We start from the raw sequence: 24,290 nt of genomic DNA, 5'->3' as shown, positions 1-24,290 counted from the left end.
GTCAAGGAGAGACGTTTTAATCCCGAGGCAAAGAGGGCCAAGCCGCCGCCTCCCGTTTGTTTTGCCACCAGCCCCAGCCCTGCAGCGAGCAGGTGTGGAGCCCAACCCAGGCCCTTGGTGGATCCACATTCCACGTTTAAAAATAGGTCCCAGGGTTACGATGGGTATGGAGAGATCAAGAGGTCTGGCTTTCTCCTTGCCCCCTCTGAGGATGAGCAATTCTCTGTTTTCCCAGCTGCTGGATGCTTCTGCTTGCTCCACACTGAAATTTCAACATTCGTGGATATGTCCAACACCCTTATCCTATGGTTCATGGCCCACAAGTCTGTAGTGGAGCTTTGTTGATCTGAATGCATTCAGAAGTACAACTGGTGGACAGTGGGGAAAAAATAAGATTAAAAGAGTGAGGAATATGACACTATCTGGTACCATGAAGCACAAAGGCAGCTGTCTATATATTTAAGTTTAAAGTGTTTGCAGTTCGGGGATCTGGTTCGGTTTTTTTTCCCGACGTAAAATAATTCATCTCTCACTCTCACCAGGCACAATAGTAACCATCAGGAGAACTGACTGGGAACATCTGTATCAGCTTTCATTCTTTGCCAGTCACTGTTCTCGTAGCTTGATGTCAGGCACTGCTATGAGTCAAAGAACATCAGTTATACATATTTTTAGCTTATTAGGACAAATTCCTGAGATGCCTCTGATGAACCAGGCTTTGTGGAGGGCCATCATCCCCTGCCAAATGCATGGTCTGACTCCGCTGTTTTCACTTGTGCTACCTAATGCAGGACACTAAGTCCTTCCTTTTACTCTTTTTTTTCTGTCCTACGGAAGCAAGAGGCCCGCAGCCCCATCTCACTTGCTGCTGTGCAGGCACTCAACAATGATGGTCTCTGTCATAAGAGAGCTTCCAACTGAAGAGCTGTTTGTTTTTCCTACTTCTCTGTGTTTAACATTCCTCTGCTGAGCGATTTTTAATATTTGCTAAATATGCGATTTTTAATATTTGCTAAATATTTGCTAAATTACTGCTCGGAACTGTCTCTGTGATCTTTTAACCATGTTATAAAATGAGTTTATATAGCAATTAAAACCAGGTTTTAGCCCAGAGCATGCACTCAGGTAGCCAGTGTCGTATTTCTGATAGCTAACAGCATGTTAAAGTGGATCTGAGCCAGGCATCAACAACAAAACGAGACTTGTATATGCTGAATTTTATCACAGTGTTTCTTAAGTCAGAACCATATTTTGAATTCTCTTCTTTTGGGCCAAAAATCCTCCCCCTGAAGGCAGTGCTAAAACTTTACTGATTCAGAACAACGGCGCAGGATTGGGTCCACAATGAGTCTTGTTCTTTAAGAATTAGCCCAGACTTTGACCTAAATTGAAATCTAAAATGTCCAGTGACAAGACCACCAGTGGCCACATATGCGTACACAGATGAATGCTGTATTCCACTTTTCCAGCTCTGCAATGAAAAATGCATGTCCCTGTTTTAAACGACGATCTCTCGTTCACATAGAATCCTCGTCCCACAAATTTTGTATTATTTTGTAAATGAACTCAACATTTTGGGTCCCTCAGAGGTCAGGCATTGCTGTTGCATTCATCCATTCAGGGGGTTGTTTTGCCCTGAGTCCAATGAGGGAGGAAAAAACCAGCGCTGTCTTCCACTAGGGTCTTAATCCTTTGCCCAATTCAGATCTCTGAGCAGCACCTTCTCCTGTTTTATCGTTACTATTCTGCTCATCCTACTTTTCCTGATTTCCTTCATTTTCTCTGTCTCGTGTAGGTTGTAAGCTCTTCAAGGCAGAGGCAATGCCTCTATTTGTAAAGAGCCTGTAAAAGAACCTGAAGTGGTGCTGCTGAATCAAGGGGTTTGTTGTAATAACAAGACATTTTGGTAGAAATCTCAAGTGGAAAAGCAGTTTCCTGGTGTATCCACCTCTGCTCTGGACCAGGCTTTAGGGGAGGCTGAGAACTGGAAAAACTCCGGGTGTCTTTCAGGCAGAAAGGCTGCAGCCTGAGAAAAAGTCAGTTTCAATGAAACTTACTGGCACTACCCAGCTCGTTGCCTTTTATTCCCATCCATGTAATATTGGTTATCATAAAACTGATGTTTAATGCATAGATTGGTGATTCTAATGCTCAGCACACAGATGTTGCTACCTTTAGTACCTGTAAAGGATACTTGATGGTTGATTTACCTTATCACCATCACAAATGTAAATATAAACTTAACTTCATTTACACTTGGGTTGTGGAAAACTTGTCTAAACTCCAGTTTGCATGTCGAGGCACTGCAGATTTCACCTTCCTATTCATGTAGACTCTCAGGTATATCCTTTTCTTCTTGTTACAGCTAAAGCTGCCCTTTCAGAACAGCCATGCAGAGGCACTTGCTGTCACAGTTCAGCATTGTTTGGGACCACGGCATTTGTTGCTGCATTCCTAGTTAAAGGCTTTTTAAAGCATCATAAACCGCTGTTTGTAAGTGCCTGTGCATCAGCTACCACAATTCTTGCAAACAATAGCAGTTAATGTGCTTATTGAACTGCTTGGTACGGGCATGGTTTGCTAAAGAGAGGGGCAGCCCAACAATGCCTGGCTTATTGCATCCAGCGTAGGGCAAGCGCGCGTTGGCAAGCAGGATGCCTGACCTTGTTTCACTCCAAAATTTGCCCGCTATTCTTCCTTCATGGCAACACTTTCAGGTTTATTGAAGGGACCTTGCTCCATCAAGCAGCGGCTGAGTAGTTAACAAAGTACAAGACAGTTTCCTCTCCAGCTAACAAAGGCAGGCACGGCACTTTATCTCCGGGGATTTCTCCTGGCAGCTTTGCTTTGGGGTTTCAGAAATAAGGCAAAGAGCATGCAGTGGAGGGCAGCAGTGGCTTAAAACCCTCCGGCTGGCACAAGTTTTTAATGATAGTTGTTTTCAAAACACAAGGCAAATGCTGGTCTAAACTGGCAAGTTTTCCTAAGTGTTCTTGTGTGCTACCATGTGTCTCTACCCGGTCACTGAGTGCCGGTGTGCTAAGTCATTTTAAATTCACCTTTGAGGTCACTTTGAAGTCAAGTAGCTGAAGGCCTGGTTTTAACAGGTGGATTCTGGTTCTCACAGTATGTTTACAGGAACCAGCTTTTGCTCCGCAAACACACTTCTTATCTCATCACCACTGCCTCAACAGAAACTCTGCACTCTTCTCCCTCTTCCACCAAAAATATCCCCCAGACTTGAAGCTCCAGGAAGCAAGCAAAGAGTTTATGACCAAGGCAAGGGTTTTTTTCAATTACTCTGTTCTTGTAAGTTTATGATTTTTTAGTATACAAATTGAAAGCCAGTTAACCCTCTCTGTAACAAATCACAGCTTTGCTGCCTCCTTCCAATCCAAACTAATATAAAATCTATGCTAGGTCTAAGAAATAGTTATAACAAGGTCTTGATGACCACATACCTGATCCACGGTTTAATAATCAGCTCTTGCCATGCTTGGTTTACAATAATGCCTTCTTCATACTGCTTTGTCTTTCCAGAAGCTAATGAAAGACACTTCCCATGCCCATACCTCTTTTCCCTCTGGGAATGTCACAGCTCCTAAGGACAGAGAGGTTTTCCCACTGGTCTCTTCTGTAGAGGGTAAGTCTCCATCATAAAACATTTTCTAAGCAGCTGAGCAGAATGGGGGGGGAGGGGGCATGTGTGAGAATGTGTTTCAGACCTTTTTCCTTCATTGCTGAAAGTGCAAAATAAGCCTGGTGCGAGCATCCAGACCCTGACAGACAAGCTGATACACCTGGCCTGAGTCCTCTTTTGCAGCTGCCGAAGGGTGGCCAAGGCCTGTTCTATTCGGTAAAGCTTTGCGTGCGTATTTAAGACCGTTTCAGACAGTTTATTATTCAACAAAACTATTATAGAAAAATATGCAGTCTGGACATAACTCTTGAGAGAAATCAGTTTAGCAATGCCAGAGAAGATCCGCTCCTTGGCACTTGCTGTTGCAGCAGAGAAGTCCCTGGGTGCTTCAATATCCTTCTGAGGGCTGGCCATGGCAGGACTGAACGCAGAGAGCAGCTTTTGGAGGAGAGATTGCTGCTTTCAGGTGATACAGCACAGATACTCAGTCTGCTGGGAGTGCTTGGACCCAATTTACAGTTGGCGAACTTCAAAGAAATAAAATAAAACATCTTTTGTGACATTACAATGAAGAAAGATGAATTCTTTTAAAAGGCAGTGAGAAGAGAAACCCTAGGAACAGAAAGATAGGATCAAATAAGATTTCATTCACTTTTTGCCATCTGGGAATAAGATTTGTGAGGGAATATTGTTCTTATCCATATAAACAGCCAATACCTTCTCAAACTAAGCTAAGGCCAGGCAAGGTTGTGGCTCACATTAGCAGATTCTAATGACATGAGTTTACAATAATAGTCTAATAGTTCAGTGTAAGAGTGACTCACAGCTTATTACTGTAGTGATAGGAATGTAGAAATCTCATTTGAAAAAAAATATCTATTTGGATAGTTCACATCCTTTCCTCCCTACTCATGAATTCCTCTGTCATTGACTGCTGGCTGCTAAAAATAGGATCCTTTTTGTGTATCTGAAGTAAAGGAAAACCTAGAATCAGACAGACAGTAGGAGGGCACCAAGTTCCTTACATACAGAGCCTTCAAGACATATTTGTAATGAAAGCCCTCTGAGAGTGCAGGAGTGCTTTTGTAAGGTGGGAACAATGCAAGTCTAAGAAGGTATTTTGCAAGGAAGAAGGAAAAGAGTTAACGAATCACACCAGCTCCCAGCTTTGGTGTTTTGCACCATGGGGATGGAAAGATTCCTCTCTCTGTTAGATGCAGGACCAAGCTACAGTTTTGTCTTGGACAAGCTGTTCCACTTCAGCAGCAGGAGAGGAAGCTTCAGGGAACAGCCCAGGGGCGGCCCTGTGGGCTGATAGGGAGCCACAGGAGGAGACTCACCAGGAGTCACTTGAAGTTGCACAAATCTCTTAAGGACAGCAGCAGGAAGGAGGAACTAGAAAGACACGAGTAAAGTATCTGCAAATTAAATGGATTACCACCACCACCCCTTTGAAAAAGAAACAAACCCACATGGCATCTCCGAAACAAACCGCTGAAGTGTGAAACCATGCGGCAGGGAAAGCTGTCACAGAGAATCAGAAATGGATTTAATAGAGAAAAATTGACTGCAGCGTAATTTGTGCAGATTGCTAGCTGAGAAAGAGATACCCACAGCTCCTAAGGGCTTAGCTGGGGGCACCATCTGCAAAAAGGTGTGGAAAGCAAAATTTCATCGTTGGCAAGTCTACGTGTACTGAATGCTTCCTCTTCAATACCGGACAATTAAAATCGATGACAGGATGCTAGGTAACGAAAGAAAATCAAGACTGATCAATATGCATGGCTTGAAGCTGAAGAAAAACCCGTCTGCCGAGAGCAACATGCTGATGAGGCGAGATTTCTGAGAGCTCAGATAGAAAATCTTAAAAGCTTCCATTCGCGATGCTCGATAAAACAATGCAGCTCGGCAGATGCCAGACTGCAGCGCTAGGAGAGGTGCAGTCACCAAGGAGGCTACAGAATAACTGTTAGGAAAAACCAGGGAATATTCATTTCTAGACTAAATAGCTTTAGAGTCAAAAATGTGATGCTTCTCTTCATTGCTTTTCTTCCTACAGATCTCAAAAGCCCTTTACTGATATTGGAAAATAACGTCTTTTGCATACCCATGTGAGGTTTTAGAGATGCTGAGACTCTGACGTTTTAAGGCCAATGTCCATTTTAGTCCTCAGCTCAAAGCACTTTGAATCTCATTTCCATGTATGTTTCAGCTGGGGGTGTCTGCCAAAAATCGAACACTACATTTTCCACGATTCAGTAGTTTTAAACCTGTCACCCAGATTTCTGAATGCTTTTGGAAATGTTGCTGTAAAGCAGCCCACGGGGACTGCCATGGCTGCGGCCTGACAGGGAATGGCACATAGACCTGCAGGTTTGTTCACCCGGTTTTCCCTTCCCGAATGGTGTTTTTTGTTTTGGAGGCAACAGATCGTAAACTGGCACCCAAGCAGTTAAGCACCTTGGGACTTGCAGCTCTTCCATCGAGTTCTGCTGACACAAACAGAAGGCAAACATAGCTGAAGATTAGAGCCAGAAAAATGCTGCAAAAACTTTGTGAAAGCTCACTTCATTGTCGCCCTCACATTTGCCTGACCATATTTCCTGTGATTCCGTCCTTTTCCTAACTTTAGCACCCTGAACAGTGGCCTCGTGACTTTGGTTTCATTCAGAAAGCAAAGATTCATAGTATTGAGCCTCCACGTTCTCACTGGGCTTGGCACAAGGGTTCTTCTCCTCCTTACCTCCTGCAATGCGGACCACGTTCGTTCCCTCCTTCCAGTCCAGCCCCACCAAAACCCCAACCTAACCAAGCCTAGGAACTGGGGAAAGTGGAATCCAAGCCCCCCTGCTGGCTGCAGGCCAGGAGGAACCCCAGGGGCAGCTGATGGAACCTTCTCCAGCTGAGAGAGGAGAAACTGTGTCTGGTGAGCACCGGCAGCCCCAGCCTCTGTCAGTGCACTAGCAGCTTCATCAGCGGAAACAGGAGCAGGCAAAAGCACTTTGCTAAGCCAGACTCTGCTATGGGAGCACAAAATGCATTGTTTCTAAATCAGACTTTGTAACAGCTTAAGTCTCAAATACACCTTCAGTTAATTAAACCTTTGCCTGGCAGCACAGCTCCAGTGGATACCACAATATTCATTCTCCTGAGTGCAGATTTTGCTACAAAATAAACAAGTTTTCTGGGTTGGGCTTGATAGTGGTTCATCAAGAAGTTGGGTTGGGTTCAAATCCTAGTGGAGATCAGCTGAACCGGAAAGGGTTTTAACACCGCACCTGGAGAAAATTACCTTTAGTGAAATATTTGTATGCAGCACATGTCAGGTTGTGTAGTAAAACCCCAGCAGGCCTGACAGAGGTGCTTTTCAAGAAGCTCCATTAGCGTGCTTTCCAGTAATGTGAACCTTGTGTTTGCTGTTTCTGTTCATTGCTGCCTTAAAATACATTTCCAGGATGCTCAAACAACATTTTCCCAGCTATTTTTTATGTATAATTACATTTTCTTCCCTATGCTATTTTTCTTCCTGTAAACATGCCCTCTGGACCATGCAGGACCTCAATCATGATAAAGCAACTCTTCTTATGTCGGCATGATGAAAACCAGGATTTGATATGTCAAGGGGCAACACTTCATCTCTCAGTCTCCGTCTCTAAAGCGGAGAATGTTCTGCAGCAGTTACTGAATTTCACTAGGTAAATGCTGTCCTCCAGTAAAGAGGAAATGGCGCCGATGTTCTGCATAGAAGTGAAATAGAGGACTGGGAATATTTCTTCGGCACAAGAGGAACAACAACTAGAAAAGAGCTGCCGCAGCTGGACCCCTGACCCTCCCTGACTCTGAGCTATGCTCACGCTCAAATATGAGCGGAAACCATTAACAGCTCCAACACATGCAGACAGGCAGGTAAAGTGTGACTCTCCTGGCAGGCTGCTCTGCCAGCGATTTCTGTCTAAATATATTCAGGGATGGTTTCCGTATAACTTTCCATATGTTCAGTCATAGGAGCTATAGCAAAGACATTCTTCATATGCTTGGAATATTGTCCAGCAAGCGGCTCAGCAACAGCCCCTCCTGTTGTGACGTGCAGCTCGACCTTGACCTCCAGAAATTCCTTCCAACCAACGCTTCCGTGATTGGGGATCCTTCCTCTTTTCCTGGGGCAGGGCCTTGGCCTGGCAGCTGCTGGGTTTCTAAGTTATTTCCCTGGCTTGGACTGACTCCGAGCCAAAGGAAATAAAGCTGGCAAAATCCTCCCAATCGCTGTACTGCAATGTATCCCCTGCCGGGGCCTCCAGAAAGACTGTGGAGCAGGAGCCAACTGCCTGGCATCCCTGCTTGCTGGGGGCCGACAACAGAGGCCTCGGCTTATCCCCTCCAGCCTGCTGGGCACCAGGGCTGAAGTGAGTCCAGGATGGTAACAGACACAGCCTGCAAAGCCAAAAACGAGCCCTGCAGAGGAACCACGCTTGTCTGAAGGACAATTCCTCGATAATTTTCCTCCTGGCGTGACACAGCTCTACCTCTCCCTCTTCCAGGCACCACCAAAAACCTCCTGTGAGGAAGCTGTTAAGGCAAAACATGAAAAAAAGACCCCAACCTAGCCCATATCATTTCTCACTAACACTTAATTTTGAGACCCAGTATTTCTTCTCTGATGGCCTGCTGGGTTTTAATTCTTTATTTTAAAAGTTTTCACAAGTAGCAAAAGTTTGGGGTTTTGAGGGAAAAAAACCCCACAGAATGGTTGACTCTTTGCAGAATGGCTGCACAACACATATGCTTCTCCACAGATTCGTATCAGATCAGAAATGATATAAATATATATGTATCTATATAAAAATATATGATTTGGTACTAAAAGATTCAACTAGGACAATTTCAGTGAGGGAAGGAAACAAAACGGGATAAAAAAATGCAACATCACAATTATATAAGTTCCTTTCTTAAAGGTGTTCAAATTTTTTACCTTCCACTGAGTGTGAAAGAGGGGAGAATCCCAGCTGCTCCTGAAATGTGTTTACAGCAACTAGATTTTATACCACTCATAGGTGTCACCCTTCATCAAGTCACCATGACCAGACAGACATCAAAATGTCAGAAGTGCATAAACCCTGTTTTTTTACATAGAAGAGAATACATATTTAAGGCACATATTTAATGGTTTAGGGCTGTTACCTCACTTTTTATTACCCCAAGTAATTAATTTAGCCTCCAGGACAAGCTCGCAATAAAGCAAGAGTCCGACAGCAGTAACACTTGCCCAGCACTGAGCCAGGCAGACAAGGGGGCCAGGGCACAGAGAGCCCACCGAAGCACTGACATCTTTCACCGTTAACTGGAATATTGCATTTACCTATTGGAAGCCAGAAGATTCAGGAATTCAGCTCTGGTTTCTGCTTTCCTGACCAGAAGCAGCCCTTTCCCTGTCCAGTGATCACCAGATCATCTATCACAAACATGATTATTTTTGCTGCAGTTACTTTTTCCTCATTCTCAACATCCCAAGTCCCAAACCACTCGTCAGGACTCACGCAGAAGACACTGCACGAGGTTCAATCTGCCAAAACTCACTATTTTTGGTACGGCCTCCTTCTGAGAGTGAAGGGGAAGAAACCCCATGTGATTTGGTTGGGGTTTTTTTTAAAGGATTTGTTGTAAAGCATTACCAGGGCTGAGGTACAGACAGAAATGTCTGCTCCTCCCCAACCAAATCACTCCTCTTTGTCAGCTGGCAGGAGCCTCGCAGGGTGTCAAGCACGGGCCATTGCCTCCCTCTAGCGTCTGCAGCGCAGCCTCCTGAGCCTCTGCTCTCCCCGAACTAGTTACCAGACTCCTTTCAGCTCTCGGAACAAGAGGAATCTGGTTTGGTCCTGCGAGTAATGACCCATAATTAATGTTTACAGACACTCCAGAGTATGAGAATTCAGTGAGCCCCAGGAGCGCGCCTGGGGATCAAGCAGCCTCCAGAAACTCTTCTGCAATTAACTTTTACCGATTATGCAGAAACCCTGAGGCAAGCAGCTGCCTCCACTGCTGCAGGAGAGGCCTGAGGGCAATAGGAGATGAAACCCAACTATTTAGAAACCCCTCATCAGCTTAACTTTTCTCCTTCCATGCCCACAGACTTCTCACTTGTTCTAGCAAGACAGAAAAGTGCAAACGTCACCTTGGCACAACGGCAGCAGTTATGTTTGTAGGAGGGTCTGAATAACACCCAGCTCGTGGGCCCGTCCAGAAATGAGCCCTGGCGCTAACATGATGTGTGTGAACAAGCTCCACCGTGTTCAGGTCAAGGGCTGGCTGCTGTCAGGACTTTGCAGCACCACCATTCATCAACAAGATGGGTGAGGGAGAGGCAGGAGCACACATTCCTGTCTGTACCTCAGCCCTGGTAATGCTTTACAACAAATCCTTTAAAAAAAACCCCAACCAAATCACATCCAGACGCAACCTTAAAAATGTAAACTAGTAAAACATTAAGCTGTAAAATCAACATGAGTCAGTAGATGAAGTAATGAGCAAAGGGGCAGAGTTCAAGCAGCTGCAGATACATAAGCAAGATTCCTTTCTTCCCAATTTAGAAAGTAGATATTTGCTGTAAATCTATTTAATACACCAAGGGGTCACTTTAAAATGCTACTTTGGGCAGAACCCTTGCCCCAGAGCCCTTGGCACTGAGAACTGATGAGACCCACTGGTCACCCTGCAGGATTCAAGTCTAACAAGCAGAGCAACATCAGTGCTGCTCTGAGCCTTAGTCACAGAAATACTGTAATTATTGTGGTGGTTCATTAAAATATGCTCTTTGCTATTAGCGTAACATTAGCCTTTATATTTTAAGCAGCCTAATTAACAATTTAATACACTCTTTATTCAATATTTATCCCTGTACCTTTGAGGCATCTCAACAGCTGATGTGTTTTGGAAGGCTCTTAAAGGTGAAGTAATTTAAGATTTGGACCCACATAGGTGCCTAACCCCGTTCCTGCAGCAACAGCAGCCTGCACTTTGTGCCAGAAGGACTTTCACAGAAAATATGTATGTTTTATGAATCTCTACTAAAGGAAGGCTCTATTGTAAACATTTCATAAGATCTGGGAATGTAAAATGTTGGTATAAGGTCACTTAATCAAATGTGACCTGAGCAGAGACAGACAAAACCAACACGGTACAACAGTGTGTCCTTCTTGCTTTCAACAACTACTTAGAGCAAACTTGAGGGACTGCCTCAGAAAATACTAGTGACAAGGGATTTACCCCGTAAATGAACACAAGACAGGAATACTGTGATATAACTCGAGGAGGAAGACCTCCACAGAAAATAAACCAAGTTCAGTAATTCTGCATCAGTTATAATTACACAGATAATTGCTCTAATTTTGCAGATATTGCGAAGCATAATGGGAGAACCATTCATTTCTTTAACAATTAAAATACACTTCTGCTTTTGCCCAAACAAGGACTGAAGGACACTGTCTACCCTTAGACCCAGCGTAAGCCAGGGACTGCCTATAGAGGGGTTCCCCCGGTGCTGCCCAGCAGCGGGGCAGGCTGGGCCTCCCTGCTGAAACCAGCCATTCTCGTGGCACTGGCCATTCACAGAGCAAGAAACTAAGTCTGACAGCTCAGTTCCTGCAGATCACCAGGCAGCCGCGGGATTTCATGGAATTTCAAAACTTAAACATTACTATAGCCATTAAACAGCTTTTAAAATAATAAGAAATACTTGTTTAAGAAAGCCTGCTGTTTGAGGCTCTGAGGGCTTGTTAAATGTTCACAATAGAGCCTTCTTGTATTAGACAGTCTTCAAACATCTATTTTCTGTATTTTCAGTGAAAGTGCTTGCTACACGAAATGCTGGATGCTCACTGACTTGAGCAGGAACAGCCACACAGTTGCTTTATTTCCCCCTCCGAGTTATGAAGAAGTGCAAGAGAAAATTATTTGCTCCCGGTCGCAGGCTCCAAACACTGACTGCAAGAATCCAGCCTCTGAAGTGGTTCAAGACCCTGCATGAAGGACATCGCGGCCCGAAGGCACAGCCAGGATAGAGTGCAGAAGAACACCTTGCTCTTGTGACTTTGCATCATGGCAGCATGAGGGATTTTGCCAGTCTCGTCCAGAACCACTTTTTGGTGCAAGGATTGGTGTAATCACAAATGGTAATGAACCGTAAGATACTTGGGAACTCGTTCTTCATGGTTTTACACTTGACTGGAATCAGCCGTTTGAGACGAGCACCTGAAAGACAGGTCACACAGGCAGAGGATTACACAGAGCCACAGGCAGGTCCTGGATCCATTTTCTCCCTACCACAGCACACATGTCACAGGATCCAGGTTTGCTCCCTGTTGTGTGTTGTCTCATTACACTGCAGCTGGCTCTCACCCTAAGAGCAAGTTTCTGAATCCCAAGCCCCCCGCTAAGAACATTTTGCTCAATCATGGGCCCCATCCAGCACACATAGGGCAACTTGTAGTGATCCCACATGGGTGAGATAATGGCCCAATGCCCTGCAGATATAAAACAACAGATCACAGCTTCTTGTGGAACACAAACAGGCATATACAGTCCTGACTACTTCCAGGTATGCATGAAGAGAAAATTCAGAGACTAATCTGCTTCTATAAGGTCAGCTTTGCTGGGTTATCTCCACTTCTTTTTCTTCCTACCGTGATTTACTCAGATAGGCTGCAGATGTATTCCAACAAGGGGCTGCAAGGAATCACTCTGCAAACATGAACTGCTTTTTTTGAGCCATGCACGAGATGAGAGAACTCTCCTTTGATTGACAAGCAGCTCTTCTAAAGAGGAACCTCTCCCCTGTAACTCTTCATGGGGATGCCTGGTACCAGCTATCCTGCGCTGCCCAGCACAAGTGCTGATGCTGAGACCTGGATGAGGCAAATAACCAAGATTTTGTAACTGCAGCAGAGGCTTAAGTAATCCACAGAGCTTGCAGAACCAGACACCAAACCCTTCTGTGCATTAGTTACCCCGTGCAAGCAAGTAACTGCTATTCCTGTAAGTCTGTACTTACATGTGTGTTTTCACTGGTAGAGCTGAGGCCATTACGTACAATGGACACTTCTGTTCCCATTGTTCTTATGAAAGGTACGATGCCAACAAAAAACTCGTGAAGAACTAAAAGGACTTTGCTACAAATCTTGATGACTGGGGGCTTGATGCAACATGCTAGGGGTGTTCAGTGGATTAACAGCCATCATGAAACTACTATGTCAAGGAAGATGGAGCTAATTCCAAGCTCTGCCACTGGTTTACAGTTTAACCTCTGGCATGTCAGGTACCTCACCTAGAAAAGAGACTTTACATACAGACACTTCTACAGGTACTACATATCCCCCATGGTATTAGGCTGTGCTGCACTTACTCCCCAGCAACATACACAAGTGTAGAATATCTGGTGCTTAGAAAAGAGCAATCTGAACAGACTTGACAGAAGTAAATCAATGGCTTTTCAATTCAGAACCATGCATGTAACAGATACTGCCAGTTCAAGTTGAACATTCATCCCATATTTTGTTTACCTATCCACAATACTCACAGATCTCTGCAAAAAGCTGCATGTTCATTACCTGCTACCCTATTCCCAGCATTCACTCACACCCTGAATTGATTATGATACTTTTTTCTTCTGTAGCTTATTTCTCATATGGATCTTGAAGCACTTCACAGAGATTGCAGCTACAGCATCTCTGAAACAAGCAGTGTCAGCCAATTGGACAGCTGGAGCACTGAATCTCAGACAGCTAAGCTGCTTGCTCGCCATCACACAGAAGGTCAAGAGCAGGGCAAGGAACCAAGTCCAGGTCCCTGCCTGCACAACAGCATTATAAAGCCACCATTCATTTTAATGGCTGCTTCTAATCACGATAAATCTCTGCTTGCTGAGTGAAGGGCATTACAGCCAGAGCAAGCCCTGAGCATGGGTGGATTTCCACACATGTGAAAGGTATGATAGAATCATAGAAGGGTTTGTGTTGGAAGGGATCATGTACTTCCAACCCCCTGCCATGGGCAGGGACATCTTCCACCAGACCAGGTTGCTCCAAGCCCCGTCCAACCTGGCCTTGAACACTGCCAGGGATGGGGCAGCCACAGCTTCTCTGGGCAACCTGTGCCAGGGCCTCACCTCCCTCACAGGGAAGAACTTCTTCCTAATATGTAATCTGAATCTCCCCTCTGTCAGCTTAAAGCCATTCCCCCTTGTCCTATCACTACAGGTCCTTGTCAAAAGTCCCTCTCAGAGGTAGATACGTCAGTGGTGGGAACCCAGGTTTGAGATTGAGTTATCAGTTCTGTAACTATCAGTTATTTGTTTTCTCCTTCCTCACCCATATTTATCTCATTTGTTTAAACACATGTGAGACTACCCCTCATTCTGCACTTGTGCAGTGCCCAAGAGCACAGTGCCCATCGACCTCAGCTGGAGCTTCACGTGTTACTATAATAAAAATTGTAACGTTGATACACAACTTTAAAAGGGATTTTTGTGAGATCTTACCTGGGGAAAGACTAAGAGCAAATTTGGTCTGAAAATCACATTCATCGCTTTCCAGGTAATCATCTGAAATGACGACCACCATCCTCCGACACCTGAAGATGAAACAGTTAGGGGAGAAAAAATAGAATGTCAACAGAGATGCTTCCCCTTCTCACTGGTAGAAGTATGTGCTCCTCTGAATTGGAAAAATTAAGCCACCAGCTGTGTTCCAGCAGGAATGAACTACAGAGCAAAGACTGCTGGCTATGTTACACACAAAAATCTGATGGCAGATACATGCTCATAACACCAAAACATGAAGAAATAGTGAAGTCCATATTGCCCATGCAACCTTTATTTGATCCTCTGTCTAGGTATTACAAACACCACCACCTTAATAACCTGCTTTCATGCTGCCTTTACTGATGAGCCTAACAGGGCATTTTTAATATAAGAACAAACTGGACAAAGCTTTATTGTACAGTGAATCACCTGAGTTCATAAACTGGAGCTTTATTCTCCTGTTTGCTGCTTACATTCCTTTGAGGTGCCTGGTTGTGAACTACATATTAGACTCTCTATGGAAGGCTGTGCTGTACCACAGCCAGGAGAGCGAGGCCTCTCGAGGGTGTCTGTAATGCCAAGCTGCATCCCTCTGAAAGGCTGATGTTTAAAACCCAAACGCTTGCCTTGGGATTTGTCACTCCCTGTCTGGGGAGTTGCTTTTCTATCCCACAGCTCCCACCACACCTGAGTTCCACACAGGCCTGAAGGACCCTTGAAGTCAGTGCCAGAGCCAACACCAGTCCCTGCAACCTCCACACTGTAAAGAGGAACTAACAGCCTGGAGCTGTATTGATTTCCAGATCAACTCCAAGGATGCGACTGCAGGATATTCCAGCCAAAGAAAGTGGATCAAACCTAAGCAGCGTCACTGTAGTGGCACCTTCCTTGTGAACACAATGAAGCAACATGTTTGGGAATGCTCGAGTCTTCCTGCTTGAGCCAAGAGCATAAAACAAACCCCATAAAGACATCCTTGTGGACTTTTACTGCTTCACTGGTGCCACGCTGCAGACATCATGGTGAAATGAACCTCATGTTCCGTTACACTCAGCTATCCCAAGCAGCCATGGTTCACTTACCTCCTTTCTATAAGTTCTCCACTGATGGACCACACACACGTCCCTGGCAAGACATCCCGATCAAACACACAGAGCTTCAGTTTGAACTCCGTTTGTTCCAGTTCCCTGATCATCTCCTGGACAAACTGAAGGTCTTTCTGACAGTAGCAGATGAAGGCATCAAACATCTCTGTTCTGTTCCCTGAAACCATTAAAAATGTAGCTGTCATCTACCATAAACAAAGTTAACTCCTGTAGTGAACTTCCATGAGCTCTCACAGGCTTTGACTCAGTATCAGGGGCTGTGACAGACAAGCTCTGCACAAACTTGTGAAGAGAATCTAACATTTGACCAGAGCAGACTCCTGTCTGCAATGGGGTTGGCCAGAGGCAACACATGTCTGTGCCTTGACCACTTTGGTTCACAGTCCAGGCTGTTCACAGAACCCCACATCTGCTGGCAGTGGTTGGGGAAGTGTTGCTGAGATGCAAACATGCAAATCTGCAGAGGCAACGACATCCAGCCACAGGGAGCTGAGGGGAGACAGAGTCTGGGAAGAGCCAGAGGGAGCAGAGTACCCCAGAGGATGCAACTCAGAGCCCCAGAGCTCTGGGATTTTCCTGAGAGTTACCCATCTAAAATATCCTTGCTGGTCTGGGCCCTAGTTCTCTAGTTCAGGTCACAGAAAGTCAAACTTCCCAACCAAAACCTTCCTGCAGGCCCTTCATCCAGCAATGTCCTGACGTCCATTGTCCACTGAGCTACGAGCTAGGCCTTGATATCTGGAACCTCCAGTTTTTATGGCTGTCAAACTTGGGTACCTGAAGTTACACCCAAAGTAAAAGGCCCTGTTTCACAAAGACTTTAATGGCTGACAGCTCCTGTTTATTTAGCACTTATCCAAATATTAAAGTGCTGTATTTTAAGAGCAACGTTTTTCATAATTAAGTGCCTTAATACTCCTGAATAGTTTCTCATTGTGTCATTTTTTTTCTGTATCAATGTCCCTTACATATATTTTCAAGTTTTCATACCAGTTAAAGCCTACCACGGTGAAAAAATAGGTCAGGCCCTAACAGCTGCTGAGAAAAGTACCAACCCGGCAGGCAGAGCCAGCCCAAGAAGCAACCGGTCAAGCAGAAGGGTAACTGTCTGCCAGGTCAGTCAAACTGAGGGTACTGCTTTAGGGGCACAGCACTAACTTGAGGGTCACATCAGGCAAAGCTGCCATGTACAAACATCAGCACATTGGTCTGTGGACATTAGGGGAAGGTTAATGATGTCCCCATGTACGAATCATAGAATCACAGAATAGTTTGGGTTTGGAAGGGACATTACAGATCATCCAGTTCCAACCCCCTGCCACAGGCAGGGAGACACCTTCCACTAGACCAGGTTGCTCCAAGCCCCGTCCAACCTGGCCTTGAACACTGCCAGGGATGGGGCAGCCACAGCTTCTTTGGGCAACCTGTGCCAGTGCCTCAGCACCCTCATAGTGAAGAAGTTCTGCCTAACATCTAATCTAAATCTCCCCTCTGTAAGTTTAAACCCATTCCCCCTTGTTCTATCTCTACAGGCCCTTGTAAAAAGTCCTCGTAAGAGGCAGCCACTGAAAATCAGACTAGCTGGGGCAGCAGTGAAGAGGTGAGCTGACACATCTCCATTCACCTCCGGCTGCTGCTCCATCTGCCGCAGAACTTTACAGGCTGTGCGCTTCCTCAGCTGCAGCTGCGTGTGCAGCCCGGCACGCAGCTGCTTATAGCTGCACAGGCAGAGCTGCACGCAGGGCCCAGCAAGCACACATTAAACACAGAGAACTGTTTCCTGCTTCCCACCCAGCCTGCTTCAAACCCTGCTCCCTTTTTATCTGAGGTAGTTGCATCTGCTGAAGACAGAGGTAGCCGAGGCAATCAGCTCCCACATCCTTCCCCCTTGACTCCAACCCACCAGGCTTTCAGCGGCTGCTGCTCTGTGCCAGGCCGTGCTAAGGGACATGTTTCTGGGAAGTCTCCTCCCATGCGCGTGCAGCGGGCTCTGTGCCAGCCTGTTTCTGGGTATGGTGTTCCCCAGGGTTGCTTTTCCTCTCCGCCCTTGGCGACAGGAAAAATGATGACTACCAGCTAAAGCAATCCAGGTTATGAAAAGTCATGGGGAGTAATGAAAGCAAACAGGTTTTCTGTACTCCTCACAGGGACCTGCTGCAGGTGATGGCACTTCCAGCATGACGTACCACACAGCGATGTAATCATGGGTGCTTACCGTAGGGATCGTCCCTGGTGGTGATGCCCATCAGCTCTGACGTCCTTGGCACACTGCTATCTACTGCCGGCACTTGAAGTGGCTGGTCAGCCTCCTCCTGCTTCTTCTGTAAGTACTTCCTACAGTCCTCCTCTGCAAAAACACACAACCAGTGCAAGAGACTGCTGTGATGGTGGTTTTACACTGCTGGAGTTCTTTAAAATGGGAATAGCTATTTCAGGGATCAGGGATATTAGAGGGAAACACCCTGTCTGGGTTTTTTGGTACCTAGAATTTCTCTCACCCCTTTTTGAACCTGTTGATGCTGCCTCCATCACCTCCTCTAGCAATTAATTCCTGAAGCTCACTCTTGCTGTTTACAGAAGTACTTTCTTTTATTCATTTCAAACCAATCTCCTCCTATATCCTTAATTCTAGTATATTGTAAAAGCAGTTGTACACTTGTAAAAGCACGCATCATGTACAAAAACAGGTCTCAACTCTACTGTCATACTCTCATGACCCAGCTCGACATGAGCCACTTGCAGCCCAGAAACCAACCATTTCCTGGGCTGCATCACCAGCAGCGTGACCAGCAGGTCGAGGGAGGGGATTCTCCCCTTCTACTGCACTCTGGTGAGACCCCCCCTCTGCAGTCCTGTGTCCAGCTCTGGGGCCCCCAACACAAGAAGGATGTGGAGCTGTTGGAGTGAGTCCAGAGGAGGCCACAGAGATGATCAGGTGGCTGGAGCACCTCTGCTATGGAGACTGGCTGAGAGAGCTGGGCTTGTTTAGCCTGGAGGTACTGGGAGGATGCTCTCATGGGAGACCTTAGAGCATCTTCCAGTGCCTAAAGGGGCCAACAAGAAATCTGGAGAGGGACTTTTGACAAGGGCCTGTAGAGATAGGACAAGGGGGAATGGCTTTAAACTGACAGAGGGGAGATTTAGGTTACATATTAGGAAGAAAATCTTTACTGTGAGGGTGGTGAGGCCCTGGCACAGGTTGCCCAGAGAAGCTGTGGCTGCCCCATCCCTGGCAGTGTTCAAGGCCAGGTTGGACGGGGCTTGGAGCAACCTGGTCTAGTGGAAGGTGTCCCTGCCCATGGCAGGGGGCTGGAACTGGATGAGCTTTAAGGTCCCTTCCAACCCAAACCATTCTGTGATGCTATGACTGTTAAGCATTTTGGAGTATTTACTTGGGGGTTGGGGATTTTCAATTAGAAGTCTTCATATTATCTTTTATTAAAAAATATGGACACATACTGGCTGATTCAGCCTTTGTCAGCCAGAACTGCAGGTGCCGACCACGGGTACATATATCCACCACACACATGAGGACATGCAAAATTCTAGGGAGCTCTTAAACAGGCTTTATATTGTGGAACCACCAGTGGAGATCCTCTTTATCTCAGGCAGTGAGTGTGTGCCCCCGCTCTGGGATAATTGAAGGACAAGCAGGCCTGTCATGTTTGCAACTTCCCAAACAGGACAGTGATGGACGCAGATCTATTATAAACACATTGTGGTTTAAAATTAATTATAAATCTAAATGTTAAGTCTTCAGAGAAGTGATGAGAAACCCTGCAGCCTCTGCAATATGCAACTGCAGAAGAACTTGAAAGTAAAAGGAGATTTGAAACCTGGAATTAATAACAACATGAAACTCTCTAGAGCCTTCTCCTTTACCTGTGATTAGACAAAACCCCAACAAGTATCAATCAGAAAAGCACTGATGACTGAGAGGGTCAGGCTGGCACACCTCTGAGATCGTTGGTACAACAGCAGCAGCACAGTAAAGGATCTTCTAAGAGGGCAGGATGCAGGTGGGAGCCCAGTAAGCGCTGCTGTAGCACAGCCCCCATCGGTAGTGAGCAGGCCTGATGGAGGCCCAGCTTCTGAAGCCATGTCTTCTGTTTCTGTCTCAGTTTTGCACCTTGTGACTGGATTATCTCATCTAATAAGGTGGCAGATCTGATCGAGACTTTTCCTGAGGCTGAGGCATTCCCAGTCTGCCTGCCTCCTCCCCTTCCTCCCCAGTCCTGCAGAAGAGAAGAACCAGCTGCATTCTTCACCAGCCAGAAGGTACAGATTTCAGGTCTTGCCTCACTACGGGTCCCACCTCCCTGCCTGTTGCCATGAGGTGTGCATATTTTGTGTCAGGTAAGCCAGTGTCTACAAATTTATGATTAAAGCCACTTTGAACTGGCCAGCGGGTTCAGAAGTTCCACGTGAAGGACTAGCATGCAAGCACCACCTTAAACATGCCTTGTTTCCCTAGGTAGTCATGCTCACAATCCAAAATATTGCTGAATAGGCAAGAATAGGCAATTATTTAAAGACATTCTAATACTACTGCTCAATACAGAGATGTTCACTTTAAGTGTGTTTGCTCCATGTCTTCTCTCCTTGCTTCTCCCAGCTGCAAAGGTGGCACCTATGTTGCCCTGACCTGTGTTTTAATAAATTGGAGCCCAGAAACTCATCACCACACAACTCGTGGCTGACACACATTCTCTTTAACCCAAGTGTTCTCCTGCTAGCATTGTTCTGTAATCCCAAAATCATACAACAGTTTCAGTTGGAAGGGACCTTAAAGCTCATCCAGTTCCAACCCCCTGCCATGGACAGGGACACCTTCCACTAGACCAGGTTGCTCCAAGCCCCGTCCAACCTGGCCTTGAACACTGCCAGGGATGGGGCAGCCACAGCTTCTCTGGGCAACCTGTGCCAGGGCCTCACCACCCTCACAGGGAAGAACTTCTGCCTAATATCTAATCTAAATCTCCCCTCTGTCAGGTTAAAGCCATTCCCCCTTGTCCTATCACTACAGGCCCTTGTCAAAAACCCCTCTCCAGATTTCTTGTCAGCCCTATTTTAGGTACTGGAAGCTGCTCTAGGGTCTCCCCGGAGCCTTCTCTTCTCGAGGCTGAACATCACCAGCTCTCTCAGCCTGTATCAGGTCTGTATAATCCCTCTTATCCCTACAGGATAAACCTGAAAGCTGGGCAAAGCTCTCAAAACAAACCACCGGAGGCTTGTGAGTTTATTACAAGTGCAAACTGGGAGCCCTATCGCACTGAAACTGCCAAGAGGCGCAGTGAACCTGAAGGGATGAAAGACATTCACTAATTTGGCATGGATTAGCCTTCAGCTGGGAACAGTGCCTGGCTGTGCAGGTAAACAAGAGCAAACGAGGGTCAGAGATGGCTTTGCAGGCCTGTAATGAAAAAGGATGCAAACCAACACAATGAAGTAGGAAGAAACTCCCCCAAGCTAAGCTGTCCCACGCCACCCAGCATCTAACAGTGCAGGCTTTACATTTCTCTAACAAACAAATAAAAGCCTGATGTATTGGAAACAAAGAAAAAACCATGAAACCTAAAGTGCAAAATGATCAGCATGATGAGAACAGAGAGAACAGACTCACTAACTGTCAAGTTGGGAAGTAGCACTTTTATAACAGGTCAGGAAGAAACAAACGTCATTGAGTTTCAGCAGGAGGAAGAGCATAAACCTATTGAAGCAAAGAGCTTCACATCCCTAAAATGATTGTACAATGAAATAAATGCTGAGAGAGATCACGGTCCTGTAAGCGTCTGTACTCCACATAGTGCAGTGGGGGAGCTCCTTAACACAGCCCCATTGTACTGTGTGGCCAAACGTGGAACTATTCAAGGCCATGGGAGACACTGGTTTTTAGCATCCCAAGCAGAGCCAGGATGAAGCACACAACAGGCCAGGGACCTGGTCCTGCAGCAGAAACCACAAACCAAACACATCCTCTGGAGCCACAGAGCTCCAAGGAGTTGTGTTTAACAGGGATGCAGTGTCCCTAAGGAGCTTGGCTCATCTGCCTGCACAAGGGCATGAGGTGTCATTCCAGAGACCCCAGAGCACCCGAGATATCCGTTATGGGCCAGCAGGTATAACACTGGCCCTGCGAATGACCTGTGTCCGTCAGTCATCCTGACACTTCTCAAATGACTCAAGAAGCCTTCATGCCCCAGATCTGCTCCTCCTGCGATGAAAGCACAGACCACAGAAACCTCAATGCTGGTGTTTTCCGAGCTGCATCCTACTGAGGAGTCCCTAACGGCACACACAGAGGTGCCCTTGCCAGCCGGAAGCACCATGTGTGAGACTGTGTGCAACCACCCTTTCCTCTCACAAGCATAAATATCTCCACTTCTGCGGGAGCTGAGAGCTCCAGCAACAGGTCACAGGCCCCAGCTGCAGTCCTCAGCCAAGAACACTAAACGAGAGGAATGGCCATGCTGGGTCAGGCTGGGGGTCTGTCTACACCAGTGTCCGGTCTCCAGTAGTAGCCAAAAATAGATGCCATAGCGAGAACGTAAGGATAAGATAAGCACACACTGCTTATTTTCCTAAAATTATCTATCTTTTAGGCATAATCTACATCTATTTTTATAATCTATCTATCAGACCATTTGCAGCTGAGGAATTTCCTGAGTCTGAAGCACTATTTTTGTGTTGAATAGCCCTCAGTGGGCCTTTTTTCCATGAATTTATCTGTATTCTCTTATCAGCGTGACCTCCCACCAGGCCAAACATGTGACTTCCCTGAAGCTCAGGTTCCTCCCCCTCTCTCTACTGGTGCCTGTTCAGGCTCTGATAAACTCCATCCACCACGTTATGAACCTCTAATTGGGTTCTGTCTTTCCCAAAACTGAGTTTCCAGCATGTGGTCTTTACTAGGGAGGACAGCAGGAATACAGGGAAGTCCTCCATGGCTCTTGGTCGGGCTCTCCACAGCGATGAATTTCTACATCCTCACTTATCTCCATGAGTAACAGGAAATGAAAGTTATTATTTCTTCATCGCTAGCCCAGGAAGCTGTATTATACAACACAGGACTGCAACAGAGCCTCCTGCTTTGGAAATCCTTTGACAATGAATTTCCCCTCTGATGACAGCCGACTTCCCTCTGAATTTCCGTGATTGCGAGGAATATGAAGAGTCTATAAAGAACAGGTTATCACAACAGCACTAGGACCTTCATACAGCTCACTGACCTATCATTTTTCTATTCTCAAGGAAATCTTTGTCCCTTCCTTTATCCAGTTAATTATTTTTCCTTCCATTATCCAGTTTCACACATTCCTCACCTCTCCCTGCAAGCACCTTCCTATCACACACAGCAATTTTCACACTGTCCAGTGTCAGTGCAAGATGCCTCCTGGCTGACTTGGCCCAAAGCATCCTTTGACACACAGAACTTTATTACTGAAGGTTTAGGATAATACAGGGCTCCAGATTACTTTGCAGGGCTTATGGCTGGTGGAAATACAGCACACTTCTCCCTTCTCTCCTGGAAGACACACAAGGCTCTGATGAAAGCGCTAAGGGGATCACTCCATAGCCTGGGATGGGCTTTTCTGCTTGAGCGGGATATTTCTTCACATCTCCTCCCCGGACAGAGCAGCAAAGCCCGACGCCAACACCATCCACTCGCTCCACCCAGCGGGGCTCTGCCGCGGCAGAGGGTGGCAAGAGCCGCACGCAGTGTCCCCAGGCGAACCCTGAGCCCCGAGCCCCGGCCCACAGCAGCCCCACAGAGCAGGGGGCAGGCTCGACCCCGCTCCCGTTCCAGCGCGGCCCGCGGACACCCCATCCCCGTCCCCGCCGCCCGTCACGCAGGGCCGCGGGGGATAGAAGGAAGGGGAAGAGGAAGGGGGGATGCCGCCCCGCCTCACCCACGCTGCCGGCCAGGTCGAGGAGGACGTCGTCGCGGCCGAGGCGGCGCAGGAGGTCGAGGAGGCGGCCGACGGTGGCGCCGCCGGGGCAGCGGCCCTGCCAGTCCTCCAGCAGCGCGGCGGTGGGGTCGGGCTGCGCCTCCAGCCGCCGGATCTCCAGGTACTCGCAGCCCAGCGCCTCCGCCAGCGTCGTCCAGTCGGCGGCCGCCGCCGCCCGCGGGTTGAGGTAGAGGCTGAGGCGGCGCCGCAGGCTGTAGTTCAGCGCCACCATGGGCATGGCGTGGAGGTCCGGCGGCGACGCGGCGGGGCTGGGGCTGGGGCTGGGGCTGGAACCGGGGTCAGGGTCGAGGCCCACGGGCGCCGTGGCCATGGCCGCGCCGCTCTCGCAACTTCCCCCGCCCGGCTCCGCGGCCCTTTCGCTTCCCGCCTCGCCCCGCCTCCCGCCGGGCTCTGCCCGCCCTCCCCGCCGCGGGGTGCGGGCAGCGCCGGGGTGCGCGGGGCCGCGCTCGGCCCGCTGCCGCGCTCGACCCGGGGCTTGCTGCAGCGGAGAAGGGCGCTGGTTACAGCACCGGGCTTCGGCCCGCTCCCTCCTTAGCGGAGACCTGGGGCAGCCCGCGGGGCGGGGCAGCGGAGGCGCTTCTGCCCCAGAGGGAACAGTGCTGTCGCTAGGGCTGTTTAACTCCATTCCATAGTCACCCCATGATGGACATACAGGCCAGGTTGGACGGGGCTTGGAGCAAGCTGGTCTAGTGGAAGGTGTCCCTGCCCGTGGCACGGGAATTGGAACTGGATGAGCTTTAAGGTCTCTTCCCACCCAAACCATTCTGTGATTCTATAATAAAAATGGCCAGGGAACTGTTTTAAATTGATTTTGGATGCTGAGTACAAAATACAGTTCTCAGCTGAACAGTTTCCAGCTTCCAGGCTGGTACCAAAAGCAACCTGATGCTGGAAGGACTCCAGGGCAGTTTTTGAGAGGAACTTACTGTTTCTCCAAAGTGCTGTAGGAGACACAGTAGGAGAACATCCTCTGAAGTCTCACCCTGTCTGTGGATCTCTGTGGA

General features: G+C 47.2%; 1 protein-coding gene across 1 annotated transcript; it reads right to left on the bottom strand.

Annotated features, from left to right (window-relative positions):
• Positions 1 to 8,271: 8,271 nt before the first annotated feature.
• Positions 8,272 to 23,654, bottom strand: MYD88 (MYD88 innate immune signal transduction adaptor). The gene is made up of 5 exons (XM_030490762.1): positions 23,227 to 23,654; positions 17,532 to 17,663; positions 15,293 to 15,473; positions 14,169 to 14,260; positions 8,272 to 11,884 (listed from the first exon to the last, which is right to left on the bottom strand). The coding sequence occupies exons 1-5, from the start codon at positions 23,594 to 23,596 to the stop codon at positions 11,730 to 11,732; spliced, it is 930 nt and encodes a 309-aa protein (XP_030346622.1). The 5' UTR covers positions 23,597 to 23,654; the 3' UTR covers positions 8,272 to 11,729.
• Positions 23,655 to 24,290: the final 636 nt, after the last annotated feature.

The sequence above is a fragment of the Strigops habroptila genome, chromosome 1 (assembly GCF_004027225.2).
Source record: "Strigops habroptila isolate Jane chromosome 1, bStrHab1.2.pri, whole genome shotgun sequence".
In the NCBI taxonomy this organism is placed as follows: Eukaryota; Metazoa; Chordata; class Aves; order Psittaciformes; family Psittacidae; genus Strigops; species Strigops habroptila.
This window is presented reverse-complemented; position numbering and strand designations above follow the sequence as displayed.